The sequence below is a fragment of the Mesocricetus auratus genome, unplaced genomic scaffold (genome assembly GCF_017639785.1).
Source record: "Mesocricetus auratus isolate SY011 unplaced genomic scaffold, BCM_Maur_2.0 Super-Scaffold_100691, whole genome shotgun sequence".
NCBI classification, from domain to species: domain Eukaryota; kingdom Metazoa; phylum Chordata; class Mammalia; order Rodentia; family Cricetidae; genus Mesocricetus; species Mesocricetus auratus.
Window position 1 is genome coordinate 41,102,902 of NW_024429267.1, and position 20,484 is coordinate 41,123,385.

The following is a 20,484-nucleotide window of genomic DNA, read 5'->3' on the forward strand; positions in this document are numbered from 1 at the left end:
GCCAGCCTGATGGGAGTGGTTTTTCTCAGTTCACAAAACTATCCAGGACACTCAGCAGCTCTTCTGAATGATGACTAGAAACAGAAAAGTCAATTTACTACACTAAATTGTATCAGCTGCTCACATCAGAAGCAGGCGTTCTTTCTTGTGGGTGTCTTCCCACACCATGAGCGTGGCCTCTCTTTCACTAAGTTGGCTTGCTGTGATTTGGGCTCCCGCAGGGGCCCATTTGGGCTTACTGTGCTAGGACTGGTGTAGGTGCTGGAGAGGGCAGGGTGAACAGGCTGTTCCCATAGAGTTCGCAGTCTGCCTCGATGACACATTCAGCAAGAAGTCCCAGCTGTCACATAGGGTGGGAAAGACATTGTCTTCACTGCTGTATCCTCAGCAGCCAGAGCAGCACACGTCACCTGAGAGATACTTGATAAATATTTATTGACTGAATAGATAACTCACTAAAAATAGAGTAAGAATTTAGTATTTTGAAGATCTTTGTCTAAATTCTTAGCTTATCCTAAACTTATACTTACTTGCTTATGAAAATCAAATTTATTTAGACTAGTCTTAAACTATTAAATGTTAGTAAATACATATTTTCGTCTGTTTTCTACCTCTTGTGATGTAGCTTTGAAGGTGTGGGCTTTACAGGGCCTGGGGCAGGTCTCCTTGCTCTCCTCATAATAGTAAGTTTTGGGTTTCAAAGAATGTTTCTCTCTCTACTATTGCTTTGCTCATTTCTTTCTTGGGCATTCCCCCCCCCCCCCCCACAATATCTGTTAAGGAAATGAAAATCTAACCTAGATAGCCCTAAGGTTGCTGGACTGCTGAAACATTTTTAGGTAACTCAAGAGTGCCACCTACTGTTCAGTTGTTGAAGTTTATTCAGCCATAGGTACCATTGCTTGCAGGGCATATCCATGAATTTGAGCTTCACATAAATCCTGCGAGGTAGGTTTTCTTGCTCCACTTCTGTGGAGGAATTCCTCATCTGCTTTCCCCTTTGAGATGCAACCCTTCCCCCTTCTGCACTGAATGCTGAATTTTAGTGAGATCCTTGAGAAGTACTAAGCAAGCATACCCTGTAGGCCCTTATTACACTAAGGTTCGGGATGTGTTGCATAGCATTCCTCATGGTGACATACTAATCATTTATACATGTGTGTCTAAGGGCCAGGCAGTGTCCTCCGTGCTGTGCTTACACATCTTCCATGGAACCCTTTTTAGCAGTCTTGTTGGGAGTAGCTTGATGTTCCTTCTATCCCCAAAGGGTTTGAGGCTCCAGAAGGATCGAATAGTTTGCCTAAGCAGTGCCACTGGCAATTATGATTTAAGGGTTTATGTTCTCCATTTGCTTATGACCAACTACACATGTAAACTCACATAAATCACTACTTAATAACTTCCAGAACTCTGACCACATGATGTCCTGAGAAATCTTTGTTATATTCTCTGAGTTGAAAGTCCCTTCAGCAGAGTTGCTTGGAAACAAAGCTGACTGCAACACATAGAAAGATAGTAATCTGAAATGTGAGCATCTTCAGGGAAGGCCTGCTGAGGGCATCCCATTAGATATATAGGCATTTTCAGATGGCAGATGTGCTGAGCAAAATGGCTTGCGTATACAGATGCTCTCCAAATGTTTATCGGAGAACACCCCTATCACAGTACTTTAGCTACAATAGTGGGTAACTCTAAATTGCATTATTATTGCTAAAAGGCTACATAGAGCTTACAGTACTCATTATGTGGATGTTTTATGTCTTTATGTTTTTCACATGTATGTTTGGGCTCTTGAAATTGATATAGTACAAATTCATATGTAAGTGTTCCAGATTATATGACAGTTGATCACCAGTTTCATTGTAACCACCAGGTTTTAGAAATACAGTGAAAAGGTACAAAGAGCAGTCAGTCCAAAGTTCCTTCACATGTAGGAAATTTGGAGCCTCTGATGGGTTCTACTGCCTCATTAGGTGCAGGAGCCATATCTGGCTGCCTGGTTTTAGTCTTTATGCTAATCTCTCTGTTTTACTTCTCCGAGGCTACAAAATTAAAAGAAATAAGGCAGCGAGATCAGGATGTACCCAAGGGTGACCTGGGATAAGGTTGCCACCCACTGAAAAGGCAGAAGAATGTATTTGGGAACTATTGATTCATAGTAATTACAGATACTGTAATTACCTGATTAACAACATTCGCAGCCACCTCCTTCAGGGTCTCCTCTTACTTAGGAGTATGGTGTCATGTTTCACATACTAGAGGTTTCTGAGAACTGGGAATTCCAAGGAAGTGGGGTAAGGGGAGGTGAAGAGGTGAATAAACAGTGAGCCAGATAAGATGCTGCTTCCCATGCTGCGCGTGGGACACACTGGCTTACATTGTGGCACTCCATCTGAGGTCCATCTGATTTGGGCCACTGCTTAAAGGCGCTTGTTTCTCCCCCTTTCTGAAAGCCAGTCCAGCTCAATGGCACCACGGGCTCTTTTCTAGAGAGATGAGCCATAGTTCCCTGGCACACCCTGTGTGAGGTTCAGAATTGTTCTCTGAGGACTTCCACCTACATTTCCGAACAGTTTTGCTATGATGACCCGCTTGGTCAATTTGGAAGTACAAATGAAAGACTAAATTGAGCCCCACAATGTGAAGTAACTTAGGAGTTCAGTATGGAATACTGATTGGGATATTTGCATTGTTGTGATCTCTATCAGAATTTTAGGCAGGTTATAAAGCTACATGTATTTTATGTGTTTGCAAAAGAAATTTCTTTTTGAGGTTCACTTGTCAAATATGTCTCTTAAAATTATTTGCAGCATCAGCGCCAGCAGTAGTTCCCAAGGGCTTTCTCAGCCATCCACCCAGACGACTCAGTATCTGAGAGCTGACACACCCAACAATGCAACTCCTATCACCAGTAAGAGTTAATTTAATTCTACAGCTGTTTGCAAAGCTTGTATGGTCTCATGTCAGTGGCCCTAATATGGTTAGTGTATTTGTGGAATTAATGTACAAGCATCTAACTTGTGCAAAAGATGGTTTGATTTTCAATTTTTATTTCCTAGAACATTGTATAAAGCATTTTAAAATTGAGGTATTTAAAGTAAAAATTGTTAGAGCTAGTTTGCTTTGAGGAGATTTTCATAGTTAATTGTATGTGTATGTATATGTATATGTATATGTATATGTATATGTATATGTATATGTATATGTATATGTATATGTATATGTATATGTGCATACAAATCCAAACTGAAGGTTTTCAGGTAGTTAAATGGAATAAGCTAATATTTTCACAGGGCACATAAGGAGTTGTATTGGTTTTATTTACCTGATGTTGGAGATTGAATCCATGGTCTCCAGCATGTCAGCCATATTCTGTGTCATAGAGCTGTCCACCAGCCCTTCACACTGTCTTCTAATCTTAATATAAACTAGTTACCATTGGTATGTTATGTGCATGGAATTTAAAGAAAAATTCCCCCACCATGCTGGGAATCAAACCCAACGGCCCTCACACATGCTACAAGTGCTTTACCACTGAGTAACATCCCTATCTCCTAATTTCCTTCTTTTTAATTTTGGTGTGTGTGTGTGTGTGTGTGTATGCACTAGCACAAAGGTACATGCCCATGAATACCAGTGGAAACTGCCTGATTTGGGTGCTTGGAATTGAACTTGGGTACTTTGGAAGAGTACTGAGTGTTCTTAGCTACTGAGCCATTTCTCTAGCCTTAATTTCCTTCTTATTAACAGAATTTTGATTTAATGTTTCCCCCTAACTGGATTTTAGCTCAGGCCAGCCTGGACTCTAGCACATAGATTGACCTTATATGGGCCACCATTCTCAACCCATTTTTATTTTCATGCACTTCAGTGTTAGGTATTTTGGGGGAAGGGTTTTGAGATAAGGTTTTTTAGTTTAGCTTTGGCTATCCTGGAACTCGTAGTGCAGACCAGGCTGGCCTCAAACTCAGAGGTCTACTTGTCTCTGCCTCCCAAGTGCTTGGATTAAAAAAGGCATGCACCACCACCACCCAGCTAAAGTAATTCTTTAAAAAAATAATTAATTGACAAATTTAGTATATACAGTGTCATGTGAAATATGCATATAATAGTGTAGTCTTTGTTGAAATGTAATTTTGGTATAGTGGGGGAATCAGTTAACACGAAAACAAAATGACAAAACATAAAATAAAGGCTCAGAGAGCCACAGATAATGTCTTGACATGGAAAGGTCACTGATTAGTTAGAATTTTATTGTAGGCAATTATCTGTTTTCCTTGGGCTGTCATTTTCTTTTTATAAAGTTAGATCAAGACTATCTTCTTCCCTATCTTGGTCAGTGGTCTATTCTGTGATGAGACACTACTCCCAAAGCTCTTATAAAAGAAAACATTTAATTGGGGGCTTACTAACAGTTTCATATGTTCTCATCATGGCTAAGAGCTACACATCCTGATCTACAGGCAGAGAGCCTAGGCCTGACATAGATGTTTGAAATCTCAAAGCCCTCCCCCAGTGACACACTTCCTCTAACAAGACCATATTTCCCAATCCTTCTAATCTTTTCCAACAGTTCCACTCTTTGGTGACTAAGCATTCAAGTATATGAACCCGTAGGGGCATTCTTATTCAAGCCACCAGACTCTATTGTGGTCTTTCCAGACTTTCCCATGAAATAGAATCAGAATTGTTAGAAGAAAGAGGAGATTTCAGGTCTGGATCAGGAAAAGGACAGCATAAGTCTGAGACATGTTGCTGCAGATTTGAAGTTTCTACTGACCAAGGATGGAGCCATTAGTATCCAAGAGAATAATGACTTGAATGGATTTGAACAAAAAATGTGTAATAGCCCATACATTTACAATGCTTAAAATTGCTCTGCATAGTTAATTGATAACTAGGGCTCCATCAGTACCCTATCATTCCGATAGCTGGCTTAATGAATTGTATTGCAGGGTAACAAAGCTAGTGCTGGTTGATTGGTACAGACATTTCTTTATAGAAGGCTCCCAGCTAATGAAAGTGAAAGGAATAATGCAATTAGAAAATGACATTTTCAGTCCTTAAAAAAATTATTTAGGAAAGATCGTTGTTGATGAAAACCCTAAGAACAAAGGGAAATGGAAACTTTACCATTAGCTAGCTCAAATCCTCCCTTAAAGTTCACTAACAAAACTTAGCTTTACAAAAAGTGCAGCAAACAATTATTTTGTACCTGTGGATAATGATGTTCCAACCCAAAATAATTAGCTTGGATTTGATCAAGGCTGTAGGACTGTCAGCTTTCATGTAATAAAGGGATAGAGGAAGAAGACTAATGATACGCCAAGAAGCAGAGAGACCAGTTCTGCACAATTGATCTATTTCCTTCACTAAGACAATGGCAAGAAAAAAGGGATGACAAGAAATCATCACAGCACCTACTGTCACTCTCAAGAAAGAAAGAAATATAATGAGCCCTTCATGAAAATGCCATGGATATGAAAGCCATACCTGCTCAGAAAGGCACACCATTGCTTTTAATGTTTGCATGCCAGGATTTGCTTATTAGGGCCTGTCCTTACCTGTGGATATGACCTTATAAAACAGATACTTCAGTGACTATATATGATAATTTTTCTTTTAAGGTATTGGAGGTACATTTGCATATCTAAAAGTTTTCATTATTATAAAATTTACTTCTTTTTTGTTTTTAATTGTGGACATTACCATAATGAACCAGATAATTCATTTATTAATAGATGCTTAACACAAAACACTTGAAAATTTTTTAACCTTTATTTTTATGTGTGAGTGTTTTGCCTGATGTGTATGTGACCAGGTGAAGGAAGTTCCTGCAGAGGTCAAAAGAAGGCAGTGGATCCCCTGGGACCAGAGTTACATGCAGGAGTGAGCTGCCATGTGGGTGCTGGGAATTTAACCTCTTATTCTGTAAGAGTAGCAAATGCTCTTAAACACTGACTGAGCTTTCCCTCCAGCCACCACAAAACACTTTTAAAAGCTCAACATAGTGTTGGTGGCTTACGCCTTTAATCCCAGCACTCAGGAGGCAGAGGCAGGTGGACCTCTGTGAGTTTCAGGCCAGCCTGGTCTACAGCACAAATTCTAGGACAACCTCCAAAACTACACAGAGAAACCCTGTCTCAAAACAACAACAAAAAAGCTCAACGTAAATACATTTGTTTTATGACTAAGAAAGGAAGGCCAGACTTGCTGGTGCATACTTCTAGCACTCAGGAGGCAGTGGCAGGTGGATCTCTATGAATCTGAGCCAGCTTTACATAGTGAGTTCTACAGCAGTCAGGGATGCATAGTGAGACCGTGTCTCAAAACAAAATAGTAACAACAAAAAAGGAATGAAGTGTAGTGGTACATACCTATGATCCCAACACTTGGGAAGATGAGACCTAGTGAGACCTTTCCTCAAAAAGAAAAGAAAAGGAGGCAGAAAAGACAATCAGACATGGAAACTTAAGATATATTGGCCAAGAATTTTCCAAGGTAACAGAAGAGACGAGACCTCAGATTAAAGACACTCAGAGAACTTCAGGTAGAAGTAAACATAGAAAAATGACTTATCACTGGGTTCAGGCATTGCCAGGCTATATCTGTTATGAAATGTTATAGAGCCTTCATGTAGTCTTCTCGCAGCCACTGGTGCTCATTGTTATGATGTATTACTTTCTTTAAAAATGAAGGCATAATTGCATTGTTTCCTCCCTTACCTTCCTTTAACCCTGCCCCCTCCCCGCTTGCTTTTTCTGTTATCTAGCAAAGGTAGTAAGTCATTAGAAATGCCATTTCAGTTTCTGTTTGCTGACACTGTTTTTTTTTTCTTGTCATGAAAACTTCAATTTATGGCTGTAAATTCCATTATTGTTTTCATTGTATTGAGAATGGATGGAAATTGGGTGAACTTTAAATTTGAACCTCAAAATGACATGAGCAGCTAGACTGTGGGAGTACAAACAAGAGTGATCAAGTCAATGGTGTATTTTATTAGAAATGACACTTTTTCAGATATCTCTTCATTTGAAAAGATCCTTTGTTACATGATTATATTGAATATCATTTGGAAGGCATTCAAAATGATAGTAATTGTATTTTTAGCATTCCTTGTTTTAGCAGTATTTTGACATTTGGGGAGGCAGTATTGTGGTGGATGGTAGTGTTTTTCCTTAATATTTTTAAATTTATTTTTATTTTATGTGCATTGATGTTTTGCTTGCATGTATGTCTGTGTGAGGGTGTCTGATTCCCTGGACCTGGAGTTAAAAAGTTGTGTGCTTCCATGTGGGAATTGAACCTGGGTCTTCCGGAAGAGCAGACAGTTCTCTTAACCACCGAGCTCTCTCTCCATTCCCTTACCATCTTAGGTGTCTTTCATAAGTAGCTTCCCTGGTTTGTGTGTTCAGTTGTTTGCTTTTATATTGTTTCATCACTCATTGCTGTGCCTTAAGTCCTGAGGTTGTCAATGACTAATGGACTCCAGTGCTATAGTAGGGTATTTATATTGCTTGGTCTGGCTTTGTTGGCTCCTCAGGTTATCCTACCTTGAGGATAGAGAAGAACGACTTGCGGAGTGTCACTCTTTTGGAGGCCAAAGCCAAGGTGAAGGATATAGCCATATCCAGGGAAAGGATAACACTGAAAGATGTACTTCAAGAAGGTACTTATTTTCTCTAAATTTTCAGTTTTGTTTGAAAAAAATTCATTTTCCCTTTCTTTAGCTTTCATTCAGTGTGAAGCTGAACATCTTGATTTTGAAGTGTGATAAAACATTATCTATAAGTGTATTTCCTATTGATTCTTATTTAAAGTGATCAGTCCCCAACAGTGTATTTGAATTATTCAGATTCCTGTTTTGTCTCATGGGTTGTGGGTGATCAAGTGGATGGATGGACTTTGGGCTTAGACTCAGATTCCTGCCCCAGGATTTGGTGCCCGTGTCACCTTAGATAAAACAACACACACACAGAATTAAGAGAGCTAGTACTGACATGTCCAGGACTCTTTCCGTCTCTTCTCGATTTAGGGTCTTCATTAAGGAGATGGTGAAGACAAGGACAGAAAGTACTGCGCTCAGCTTTTCACATTGTTAATAGGAGATGCTAGCTTTCTCTGCTGCAGCTCGCTATGGAATGGTTTTGGTTGTATGAATCCATTCTGTTTGCTGGGACCCCTGAAAGCTAGCCTCAGCTAAGTGAGGAACTTAAAATGCCTTGAAAGCAAATGGAAGCAGTTTTTTGTTTGTTTTCCTGGTCTGTTTTTCAGTGTATGGATACTGCTCCTTCAGATGTATGTTTTCTAAGAATAGCTAGTTTTCAGATCTGTCTGCAGTCTGAAGAGTAAGCAGGCCAGACAGCATTTCCCACAGGATTAATGGTTGTATTTACTGTTTTCTGGGGCTCCAAACAGGATAGAGCAAATAACCCCATGTTACTTGCTCATAATTTGAGGAAATTTGGAACCAGGTATTTTCCTTGATGTTTTTGGAACCGCAATAGTTTCTTTTAGAACTTTCGCTTTGAGAAAAGAAAACATGGCTGGCTAATGTTTTGTAAAGTGGTCAGGTTCACTGGAAATCTGATAAGTACAAGTCAAACAATAGTTTACAGGCCACTTTTCATCTGTCAGATCAGACTGAATTAAAAAGATATCCAGATACCAGACAAGGTATGTGGCATGAACTGTTACACACTGTGACCTGTGGCGAGGTGATTGTGTACACATGTGCTTTTAGTGTGGGGTTCACCCAGTTAGTTTTGCCCTTAAAGTTTGTGTTTGGAATAAGTAAAGTGGGAGTAGGAATGGGGCAATGGGGACAGCAGGAGGTCTGCACCATTCTGTACCAGAGGCGCAAAGCCCCGAGCAAGGTTCTCCGAAGCCTCCCTGCCTCCAGCATCCATGTCACTTGGGTTTTCTCCCTTTGCCATTGCTTTGAGGCGACTACCAGGGACTCAGCTGCCTGGACTGAAACCTGTAACTGTTGCTGGTTTATTTAAGGACATGAAGAAAAATATCTTCATATACTTAGTTTAGCTATGGGATTTCTCAAAGCAAGTTGCTTTGTAGTCACAAGTGGCTTTTAACTGCTTTGGTCCGGTTTACTCTGGATCTAGAGTAATGGCCACCATGCTTGTCTTGTTTAGGTCACATTACCAGAAAGCTGTGTGACACTATGAAGATGATCATATACCCTCATTAACTGTTGTTTTTCCTTTTAGGTACTTTTGGGCGTATTTTCCATGGGATTTTAGTAGATGAAAAAGACCCAAATAAAGAAAAGCAAACATTTGTAAAAACAGTTAAAGGTAGGGTTTTCTTGCATGCTATTTCCATAATAGTTTTTCGTATAAATGACTCAAGCTAGCCAAACTTTGTCTTCTTCTCAGTGTGTGCCAGACCTTTGGGATTAGTTTATAATAGTGTGACTCGTAGTGTCACTCACCAGGTGTAGAAAATAGTTTTCAAACTTGTTAAACATTTATTAGATATAATGCCAACTGTAGTTAAACTGAGTGTTTTAACTTGGCTGTTGCTGTATCTAATTTTGGGTTTTTCCTGTTAAAATTTTCTCATACCATCCTTTATCCCACCTATGGAAACATTGTTGTTAGTTTTCTTTTTAACACAGATGTTTATAAAAAAACAATCAATCAGATGTCCTTAGATCCCCAGGACCTTAGGTAAATGCTGTTTCTCTTTCATTCCCTCCCTGTCTTGTTTTCTTATATGCTGTGTAGTAGTATCCTAGGAAATGCTTGCCAGACATAACCCCACCCCCTTTGCCACCTCCTACCCCCACCCCTGTGGGTGAGCAAGTGTACATACACATTTGTACATACATGCAGAGACCAGGGGTCAACCTTAGGTTTCTTTATCAAGTGTACATACACGCAGAGACCAGGGGTCAACCTTAGGTTTCTTTATCAAGTGTACATACACATTTGTACATACATGCAGAGACCAGGGGTCAACCTTAGGTTTCTTTATCAAGTGTACATACACATTTGTACATACATGCAGAGACCAGGGGTCAACCTTAGGTTTCTTTATCAAGTGCTATCCACCTGGGTTTTTTGTTTTTGTTTTTGTTTTATAATTATGTTTTATGTATATGAGTGTTTTGCCTGCATGTGTGTATTTGTACCACATGGGTGCCCTGGTCCCCAAGGAGTTTGTCAGATCCCATGGAACAGATGGTGTGAGCCACCGTGTGGATGCTGAGAATTGAACTTGGGTCCTTTGGAAAAGCAGACAATGCTTTTAACAACTGAGTCGTACCTTTAGCCCAATCTGCCTTGTTTTGCGACAGGTCTCTCTCTGGGACCCCAGGCTTACTAGTTAGAGTAGGCAGACTGGTTATTGAGCTCCAGGGATTCAACCTGGATCTGCCTCAGCAGTGCTGGGGTTATAAGTGCTGCCACCATTCTGGCTTTTTTACAACACCATCATATTTGTTCCCCATGCTTAAAGGCAAGTCCTTCACAGACCAAGCAAGCCTTCTCCCCAACCCAGTAAGTACTAATTTCTGAAAAAGAAAGTAAGCACTTTGTAGAGAGTGAGGGGAAATTACTTTTGAGTAGAAGGTGATCTTTTTTTTTGTGATTCACAAAATGATAATAACTGTTTCTAAATTTACTTAAAGGCATACATGAGAAGGATGGAGGGCTTATATATATTATTTTTAAATATTTGGGTTTTACCAGCCTAACTCAAATGTCGGGAATATATTGCCTGTAATTTAGTAAAATTGCCCAGTTAAGGTTGCTGCAAACACTTAAAACCCTCCACACTCTCTTTACCTTTTGTAAACAAATAGTTTAAGTTGCTATTTTGTTTAGTTTTGTTTACCAACTCCCTTTAAATCCCAAAACATTGTATATTTTGTTAGATTGTAGTGGGCTTCCTGATTAGTTTTAAAGGATCGTTTACATGACTTTTTATATTTTACTCTTTATAAGTATGAGGTTTGAACCACGAGTTTAGTAAAAAGAAACTGCCTTTGTTTTCTTACTTTTTAAAAGAAATATGTTATTTTAATACTGATGTTTTTGGATTTATAAGTACTATGTGGATCATAATGAATCCTGAATTAACAAAAGAGGTTTCCACACAGAATTGGTTTGATTTAGGGTTGAAAAGGAAATAATAATGATAAGAAAGCACAGCACGGATCCTGCAACTCTGTGATAAGCTTTGTCTTCTGTGCCAGAGCTGTGACTACTGCTCTGCCTCCCTGTGACTGCTGTGTTCTCCCTAATTGAAGGGAAACAGGGAAGGCACAGTGAGGGTCCTCAGCACCCAGTCATGGCTGGAGTTGGGCTGAGGGGAAGCAAAGCAGGCACTTGTTTGCATAGAGCCACATGACTGAGTCTCTCCACAGCTTATCCTGTAGACTGGCGACTTTCGCTTACTGCTAGGCACTGCCAACGACTCCCTCCCAGGGTGGTGTGCGCATTACATCTTATTGCATGCTGGACAAATGATAGCTTTATAAAGAATAAATCTGGGCTTTTGGGGTTTTGATTTTAGAGAGAATATGTATTTTTTAATGGGGAAATGGAATTTTTTAAAAAATTCAATAATTTTAGGCAGAGAGCTAATGGTATCCAATGCCACTTTCCAAAGACTGAAGTCAGGTATGTCACCTGCACCAAAACCCATGAATTTAGAGCTAGTAATAAAATGGATTCAGGCAGGTACAACACGCCTGTGGCCGCAGCATCTCGGAGACTGAAGCAGGAGGACCAAGAGTTGGAAGCCACCTTAGGCTACATAGTTAGACTTTGTCAGTTCAGAAAGTTTAAACAGTGTAAAGAGGTGCAAAATATAGGTTATCCCATCCCAAAGGAACCAGCACAAGAGTTTGTGCTCTTTGCCTGAGTCAGGGAAAAAAATGCTCCTGGGTATTTTAATTTTTCAAGTAATTTTGTTTTTAATGATCACAAAGACCTTTGCACTTTCCTTCTGAAATTTAATGTGTATTTAATTTTATCACTTCCACTGTCAGTGCTTGCAGACCTGTCTGTAGAGTACGCCAGGGAGCCATGCAGCTCAGCATTTAGTGATGATGCAGGCGCAGATGTGTTCTCACATTTGTTAATGTCACTTTTCCCACCCACCTTCCCAAGAGTCTGCTGTTGAGTCTGTCTGAATGCTGAATATTTGTATCTGTCTGATGGCCACCACTGAATATCTGTATCAGTCTGATGGGGAGTGGCCTCTCCTAGTTCAGCCTGGGTATCTTCACTGAGTAGTGGGACTAAAAATCCTTTTATAATTTTGTTGGGCTCCATCTGTGTTTCTGTATTTCCCTAATAGATTGTATGGCATCTTTATGGAGAGGGGACAAGCCTTCTGTGTGTCTCCTTTGTTTTCTAACTGTTGCTACCCTTTCTCCTTGGCTTGTGGAACCTTACTAAACTTCTGTCATCTGCTCAGCACAGTTCTGCTACCCTGGAACTGAAGGCTGTATCTCTTTAGATTTACCTGTAACTTACGAGAAAAGATTACCTCGAAGTAAAAGATAATTACTAGTAAGTGTTAATGTCATGAATACAGGGTTATTCAAGGCAATGTCTTTCATTTATATAGATCAAGCTTCTGAAGTTCAAGTGACAATGATGCTTACGGAGAGCTGTAAGCTTCGAGGTCTCCATCACAGGTGAGAACAAGCGCCGCATCTCAGCAGCAAGCACAGCTCAACTCTTAGCTCTTCCTTATTCTGTAAGGATGTTATGTCTGGTTCTGAATTGAAGACTTTTGAATGGCTTGTTTTTGTTTTTGGCTTTTTTTCCTGAATATGAAGGTAAATACGTGTGCATTGAATGCGATTTGAAACCAGTAAATTACAAAGAAGATAGAGAAGAGTGTATAGGCCACATAAATAATTAAATGAACACAACTAAGCTTTCTAAAATAGATGGTACATATTTATGCACCTGTCTGCCCTTAAAAAAGGATAAAGTGATGCATATATTAAAGATAATTGTGATGAAAATTTCAAATGTATAGAATACTATTGACAAAAATAGTCAGCCATTCTTGGATGCAGTGGGGTTGATGGTCTGCCATGTTTACTGTGAGTGTGCACTCCAGTGTGTGTGTGTGTCCGTGTGTGTATGTGTGTGTGTGTGTCCGTGTGTGTGTCCGTGTGTGTGTCCGTGTGTCCCGTGTGTGTGTGTGTGTGTGTGTGTGTTTGTGTCCACCCATTTGTGTGCCCCTGTCGATGTGTGTTTCTGCGTCTGTATATCTAGAAAAAGCATCTATGTATTTGTCTGTAGAGATATTTTATAATAAATTAGATATCCCAACACGTTAGTGTGTTTCCAGTATACATTTAAAAAGGATAGTGTTATCTTTAATAAAATTAATGCATTTCTTATTGTAACAAAAAAAAAAACCCAAACTGTTTCTAGGTCTTCATGTTGGTAACTATAAATCCCTGCCCCCATTTTAAAAAGCAGGTTAGTGGTTTACTGAATGGTTGTACCACATTTTATTTAACTCATCTCTTACATATGTTCTTAGAATGATTTCACAAAAGGTACTTGTAGGAAGAGTTCTAGATCAGGAATCATCAAGGACAGTAGCATCAGTATCATGCATGGCAAAGTTGAGATAGGGCTTCTGTACAGCCCTGGCTGTCCTGGGACTCTCTTTGTAGACCAAGTTGGCATCACACTCAGCAAGACCCACTTTCCTCTGCCTCCCAAGTGCTAAACTAAAGGCGTGTGTCTCCAAGCCTAGCTGACAAAGTTTTTTAAAGCACTGTGTAGAGATCTGAGAGGTGGTGTACGTCTAAGGTGGTGTACATCTAAGTCCTTGGGGGTACAGACAAGTAGAATCTGGGGTTTATTAGCCAGCCTAGCCAAATTGGTGTGTTCCAGGTCAGTGAGAGACCAAGATAGAGAGCAATCAGGGAAGGCATGATGTTGATCTCTGACCTCTGTGCACATGCTCAAACCCACAAACCCACATGGACATGTACCACAAACAAGTACTGTGTGGACTCACCTTAATTTGTATGAGAATTTCACATGTCCGAAAAAGTGAACCGTGACCCTACACATATTGGGAGGGTCTGGGAATGGCAAGTGATGTATGTAAAGGCACCATTGATTTCCGTTTCAGTGGACTTGGGCAGTTGCTTGAGCACTGATTAAAAAGTATGAGTACACAGAACTTCCTTCTTTTCATTTCCTTTTTACTTTGGCTTTTGAGGGCCTAAGAAGATGACAGCCACATAAAAATAAGACTGGTAATGAAAATGAGACAGATTTTTGGCATTGTGTTAGAAGAAAAGGAAACAAGCCAAGAGTAGAAGACAACTGTTTGGGCTGGGATTAAACAGAACATAATTCTTAGCTTCTGGTCAGCTGAGATGAAGGCAACATTAAAATCCAGTACATCTCAGTAGCAGATGGAAAAGAAGAAAATACTTTGCTGAGGGTAGGAAGTTAAAAGTTTTTTAGTTTCAGATGGCACATTAGGTTTATTATATAATGTAGATATTGACAAATATAAAAGTAAATACAAAAATGTAAATACACATTTAAAAAAAATTTCAGGAAAAAGACAGGCTTTTGAAAAAAAAGTGTTGAATGCAATATTAGGAGCAGTGAGTGTATGCCTTGAAAGAGTAGAGTCACATGACTCAAGAATGTTGCCTGCCTTTGGTCAGATTCAGCCCTAAGAGCAGAAGTCTTCACTTGTAGAGGAATGGATGCATGATTCTCCCTTGAGGCTTTATTTGCTTAAAAAAATAGTTATATTTGTTAAACAATTAAAAAAGAAAGAAACCCAAAATGTGTTTTGTTTCCTCGGGGCTTTGGAGTGCCCCTTTTGATGGTGCTGTGAGACATTGCTTGATGCTCTGTTACTCCGACTCTCTAGGGAAGCACCAGCAGTGTTTCCCACTGGTCTGCCATGCTAGCTGAGGACTTACACTCCTAGCCATTTCCCTCACCCGATGAAACCTGCACCCTTCAGCACAGAAGCATGTGGCAGGGATAAATGTAGGCAAGCCAGGTTTCCCCACTGCAGCCCTAAGCATGCCTTGGTTATGCAACCCCAGGCAGGCATCTGCAGCATTCTGTCATGCAACTGTAGACTGTATGGCTTCTCAGCATCCCATGATGATGGATTAGCAGTTCCATGACACCCCACAGATTGGAGCTAAGTGGTATTGACTTGGACAATTGACACTGGATGAGAGGGGGAGGCTTGTAAAGCTTGGTCAGAGTTTGTTGTCATCTTGCGTAGGAAGTGACACCAGTGACTTCTAGCTGTAGGACTAAGATTGTTAGTGCGCAGCATTCCCTGTAGCTCTTCATCTCCCCACACTTTCTTTTTAAACCAATATTTGTGGCTGTGTTTGTTCTTTTTATTCAGTTCTTTAACTGCCCATTTTGCACTCAGAACTCAGCTAGATTCAGAATAAAAGTGAAACAGTAATCTTAGATGAATACTATAGAATTTATTGTGCAGACTCTGTCCTCGGCAAGAGCTGTCACCTGTTTGCAGATTTCACTCTTGAACCGGCTGTGATCTGTAAGTCAGAAGGTTTGCCTTCTGTGTTCACGCTCTGGAATGAAGGGTGGAGAGGCACTGAGACATTTTAAAGCACCTTGAAATTCTGTTTATTGTTTTTGTTTTTCCACTGGAACTTGTAAGCATAATTTTTTATCCTAAGTAAATACTTGCATAAATTAAAAATAATCTGCTTTCATTATTTCATGTCAGAGAATCAATCCCTAAGCCATTTCATGTGGGTTGTGGTTTACAGTCGTCATTGGTCCAGGATGCCTGATGGTGACACTTGTTAATGTTGGATGATACACAGCTGTCAGGTTGCAGGTGTGCTCAGCGTGGAGGCAGCTGTTCCCAGCCCCCCCCGCCTCGCCTCTACCTTCTCACCACACCTCCTTTACACGTTCATTCTGTCCCTTTCCCTTTGTCCTCCTTTGCTTTGTGAAATGGCAGAGTGAAGGGCAGTCATTTGTTCTTGAAAACATTTTCATAAAGCTTATTACTGCTTCCAGAGTTGGTTTTTGCTTTTTACTTTATGAGTGTTTTGCATGCATGTATGTCTATGCACCACATGTATGCAGTACCAGAGGGAAACAGAAGAGGGCATCAGATCCCCTGAGACTGGAGTTAGAGACAGTTGTGAGCCGCCATATGGGTACTAGGAATCAAACCTGGTGCCTCTGTAAGATCAGTCAGTGCTCTTAACCATGGATCCCAGAGGATTTTTAATCATGTGGTTATAGAATGAAAGTTTTGATTTCATTTGCTTATTTGTTGTGTCTGGAAAAAAATGCCATTAATTCTACTAAATGATTTCAGTGATGAGGGAGGGAGCAGAGATAATCTTTTAGGGTTAAAGAATGGGCCAGCTCACCTGCCTGTCCTGAAGTCAGGGTTTGTCTTGGCTGACCCTCAAGGTGAGTCGTTAGTTGTGTGCATGGAGGTTGCTGGGAAGGGAGTGGGCTCTGCAGTCCTTCCTGTGTTCTCCTTTTTTCTCTGGGAGGAAATGCCCAGCAACCCAGGGGAAAGCACAGGGTGTGGAATCTCATGACCCTGCATTTTCTTCTCTTTGTACTTGACCTTTGTCCTTAGGTTCCCTAACCTTTCTCCCTGGCATGACCACCAGTGTTGCAAGCAGAAGTCCTGGAGGGTCCAGTGCCTCTTAGAGATGCCAATTACAGTTCTTCTCAGTGGGGACATTTTTAGGACCTAAAGAAAGGCAAAGCAGAAATTAACTATAGTCTTCACAAGTCAAAGACAATTCCTCTTGGTATATTTCTGCAGTTTTCCCTCTGTCTTTGTGATTGCCCCGTGAATGTGTGATTTGTGCCTCAATTTCTTTAATCTCTTTTCATGTTTTCTCATGTTTCTTTGTGATCAATCAACTGTAATATGTTATTTCATTATTCTTGGCATTCATGTTGTTTGCAACTTTTCACTATTGATATCCCATTAACTTCTTGTTAATGCAGCCTTTTATGTTTGATATTAATTTTTTTATGAAACCATCCTTAGAAGCAGAATTTACTAGGAAATAGGAGTGCTTTTAGGTTATTGTGATGTCTGTTTTAAACATACATTGTAATGGCACAGGATGTGACACATTGGGTATGTATATTGAGTCTGTGATTACTCTTGGTTTAGTAAAAAGGAGGTGATTACTTAAATAGTTACAACCTTGAGGAAAATTAGTTATTTTCATGTATCCACAGGAGAATGGGGTATGTGTGTGTGTGTGGACTTGTGCAAAAGATAAAGTGAATAAGATTGTTCATCACATCTTGGTTTATTTTGCATGTAAAACTATTTGTGGTTGGTAAAATCCACATGTTACAAGTTGAAGGGGAAGGAGGGATGGCACATATGTACACACACACACACCCCTCCCCCCTCACCCCCAGATACAGATACTGAATTTTACTTTCAAAAATTGGATTCTAAATTCTATGTGAGCACAAGCACTTTACTTCTGTGACAGTTTCAGTCTGTTTAAGACCTTTTTGGTGACCTATTTTATCATAGTCTAGATTGGGCCTTTTTATTTTTAAGTGGGATGATTATCCCACTAATTCAGTGGGATAGCATCATGATGTACTCCTAGCCTAGCCGTTTTCAGGTGTCTTACCCTTTGAAGTGGAGACTTAGCGTGACTAGAGTGTCTTCAGCAAATCGAATACAAAGGGATCCATTCTGTGTTAGTAATTTTTATCTTACAAAGAAAGCTTATATATGGCTCAAAAAGTAGACCATTTGTAAATAAGAGTTTTAATGATTCTCTTTTTAAATTTTGGGGGGATTTTGTTTTGCTTTAGATTGTCTTTATTTAATTTAAGATAAACCCATAAAGTTGTAGACTTCATTTGTGTTTCGCAATCTCTTATTTTATAGAAACCTTCTTCCTATTACTCATGTGTGCATAGAAGAAGGGGAGAAGCCCATGGTGATACTGCCGTACATGAACTGGGGGAATCTTAAATTGTTTCTACGGCAGTGCAAATTAGTAGAAGCCAATAATCCTCAGGTGAGAAAATGTTCCCAGAGACCCTGGTTTCTGATGTCTTTTGAAGTAGATATTAATAACTGTATATGTGTCTTAAAGGCCTGCAAAGAAATTCAATATTTATAAGCTGTTGATCTATAGGAATGTAAGGATGGCTTATGGAGTCTCCTGGAACAAACTTGGTCAATACTGTTTTGCTTGGTTCACTATGTGTTCATAGTCACCTCCGATGCTTGGTGACAGCATTTTAGTCCTTTGTAGGATAGCTTCTGAAGATATGTGTTCAGGATTCCCTTCTAGGTAAGGAAGCTATTACAGGTCTGTCTGACCACATGGTACCAACAGTGGTGATGATCAGAGGCCTGGAGTGTGGGAGATAATTGGAATATTTTTACTGTGGTTGGTTGTAAGATGCCATCATTTAAAAGTTTCTTTCTTGTCACTACCATTGTACTCTGCTGTGAACACCTGATCAGATTCCAGACATGTTATGATAGTGGTAAGAAAATATGTTGGGTGTTTTGCTCTCTGCTGTGTTTTGTGGTTTTGTTAAGTTTGTTTTAAGATTTATAATAGCATACTTATTGTAGTTAATAAGAAAAATGGACTCAGATCTGCATTGGCTATTTGGCTTAATGTATATGATAGGTTGTTTAAGCGAAAAGGAAAAAGATGTGGTGTGAACCATCTAGTTGGAGGCTTTGGCCCATGAGCATCAAGGGGGGAGGAACTTCCTTCCCCAGCCTGCTATGCTGGTGTGCATCTAGAGTAGAATGTCAGCAGAGAGAGCTATAGGCTTGTTTAGTGGAATGACCTCCAGGGAGTATTCTGATAAAACCTTCTCCTGCAAAAGAAAAGAGCAAGTGCATTGCTGCACACATGTTCTAGAGATTCTATGTTCACGGAGCACGAATCACTGAGTAGCTGTTCTGTATTGCTGATTTTAGAGAGATAAATGCAAAAGATGAGATAAGTCACATAAAGTCAGACAGATGGCAAGTCCCATTACAGAACAGGGGCTATTGTAATAGGTAAGCAATGTACAGTGCTCCCAGAGCACACTTTGGTTGAGAAATAGGTTTAAAAAAACTCATTAAGTAGGTGCAAGGAAGTGTTTTAGGGTGGGACAGTGAACTCAGGTAGTCAGTTCCAAAACCAGTTTTGTACTGTTGGCAAACTGTGTCATTCTTTTTCTGTTATGACAGGCAATTTCCCAGCAAGATTTGGTACACATGGCTATTCAGATTGCCTGTGGAATGAGCTACCTGGCAAGAAGAGAAGTGATCCATAAAGACCTGGCTGCCAGGAACTGTGTGTAGGTGTCAGGGGCTTGCTGCCGTCACTGGATGGGTAGTGCTCCCTGGGTTTTGGGTTCTGTTGGGAGCCATTGTGGGACTCAGGCTGTTTATGGGTACAGTGGGTCTTCTTGATACCCTGATGCCTTTCATGTTCATGTTTTTACTTCTTAGCATCGACGACACTCTTCAAGTGAAAATCACAGACAATGCCCTTTCCAGAGACTTGTTTCCCATGGACTACCACTGTTTAGGGGACAATGAGAACAGACCAGTGCGATGGATGGCTCTGGAAAGTCTGGTTAACAACGAATTCTCTAGTGCTGGTGATGTGGTAAGTACCAGAGCCCAGGTGTCAACAGTGCTGAGAGGGAAGCTTTCTGTTCACAGAGCTTTGTTGTTTGTCCTTTTAAAACTTGTGTTACTGTTCCTTGACATTTTCATCTAGACCCTCTTACAACAGAGAAATTGGCCCAGATCCTGGGCTGGTGCTGTGTTCTCCCTGTTTGCACAAGCTGACACCATGGCGGGGACTGGTGTCCAAGTGATAATAGTAGGCCACTGGCCTGGCAGTAGTGGTATACGCCTTTAGTCCCAGCACTTGGGAGGCAGAGGCAGGCGGATTTCTGTGAGTTCGAGGCCAGACTGGTCTACAAGAGCTAGTTCCAGGACAGCCTCCAAAGCCACAGAGAAATTCTGTCACGAAAAACCAAAAAAAAAAAAAAAAGAGTAGGACATTGAGGTTTAGGGAACTGAAGGAGTTCACTGTCGCCTTGTATAAGTCTCAGATGACCAAGTGACTACCAAAGCTCAGTGCATTGGTTTCTGCAAATGGTCTCTTCTAAGTTGAACGGCCTCTCTCACCTGAAGTCCTGACACTGTTTTTGTTACTCTGTCTCCTCATCCAGATCACACAGTTGGGCTTTCCCATTCAGTGATGTGGTTTTGGAAGCTACATGTATTCATCTGTTGAAATAGTTTTCCATCTTATTGCTTGACTTTTTATTCTAGTTTAGATCATAATTGGGCCAGTCATGGTGACACATGCCTATAATTCCTAGCCCTTGGAAGGCAGAGACAGGAAGGGGATCATAAGTTCCAGACCTACCTAGGGTAGGTACATAGTGACTTATCTCAAGAAAGAATAAAAAA

The 20,484-nt window shown here is 40.3% G+C and overlaps 1 protein-coding gene across 2 annotated transcripts in view; it reads left to right on the top strand.

Moving 5' to 3' along the window:
* Positions 1-20,484, top strand: part of Ryk (receptor like tyrosine kinase) — a 74,765-nt gene that overhangs the window by 43,566 nt on the left and 10,715 nt on the right. Inside the window, exons 7-13 of one of the 2 annotated variants that reach the window (XM_040739698.1) lie at positions 2,811-2,911; positions 7,535-7,669; positions 9,228-9,314; positions 12,601-12,670; positions 17,926-18,058; positions 19,243-19,352; positions 19,507-19,666. In XM_040739698.1, coding sequence (XP_040595632.1) covers positions 2,811-2,911; positions 7,535-7,669; positions 9,228-9,314; positions 12,601-12,670; positions 17,926-18,058; positions 19,243-19,352; positions 19,507-19,666 — 796 coding nt within the window. The remainder of the gene's footprint in view (positions 1-2,810; positions 2,912-7,534; positions 7,670-9,227; positions 9,315-12,600; positions 12,671-17,925; positions 18,059-19,242; positions 19,353-19,506; positions 19,667-20,484) is intronic. The other variant, XM_005072031.4, reaches the window with a different exon arrangement.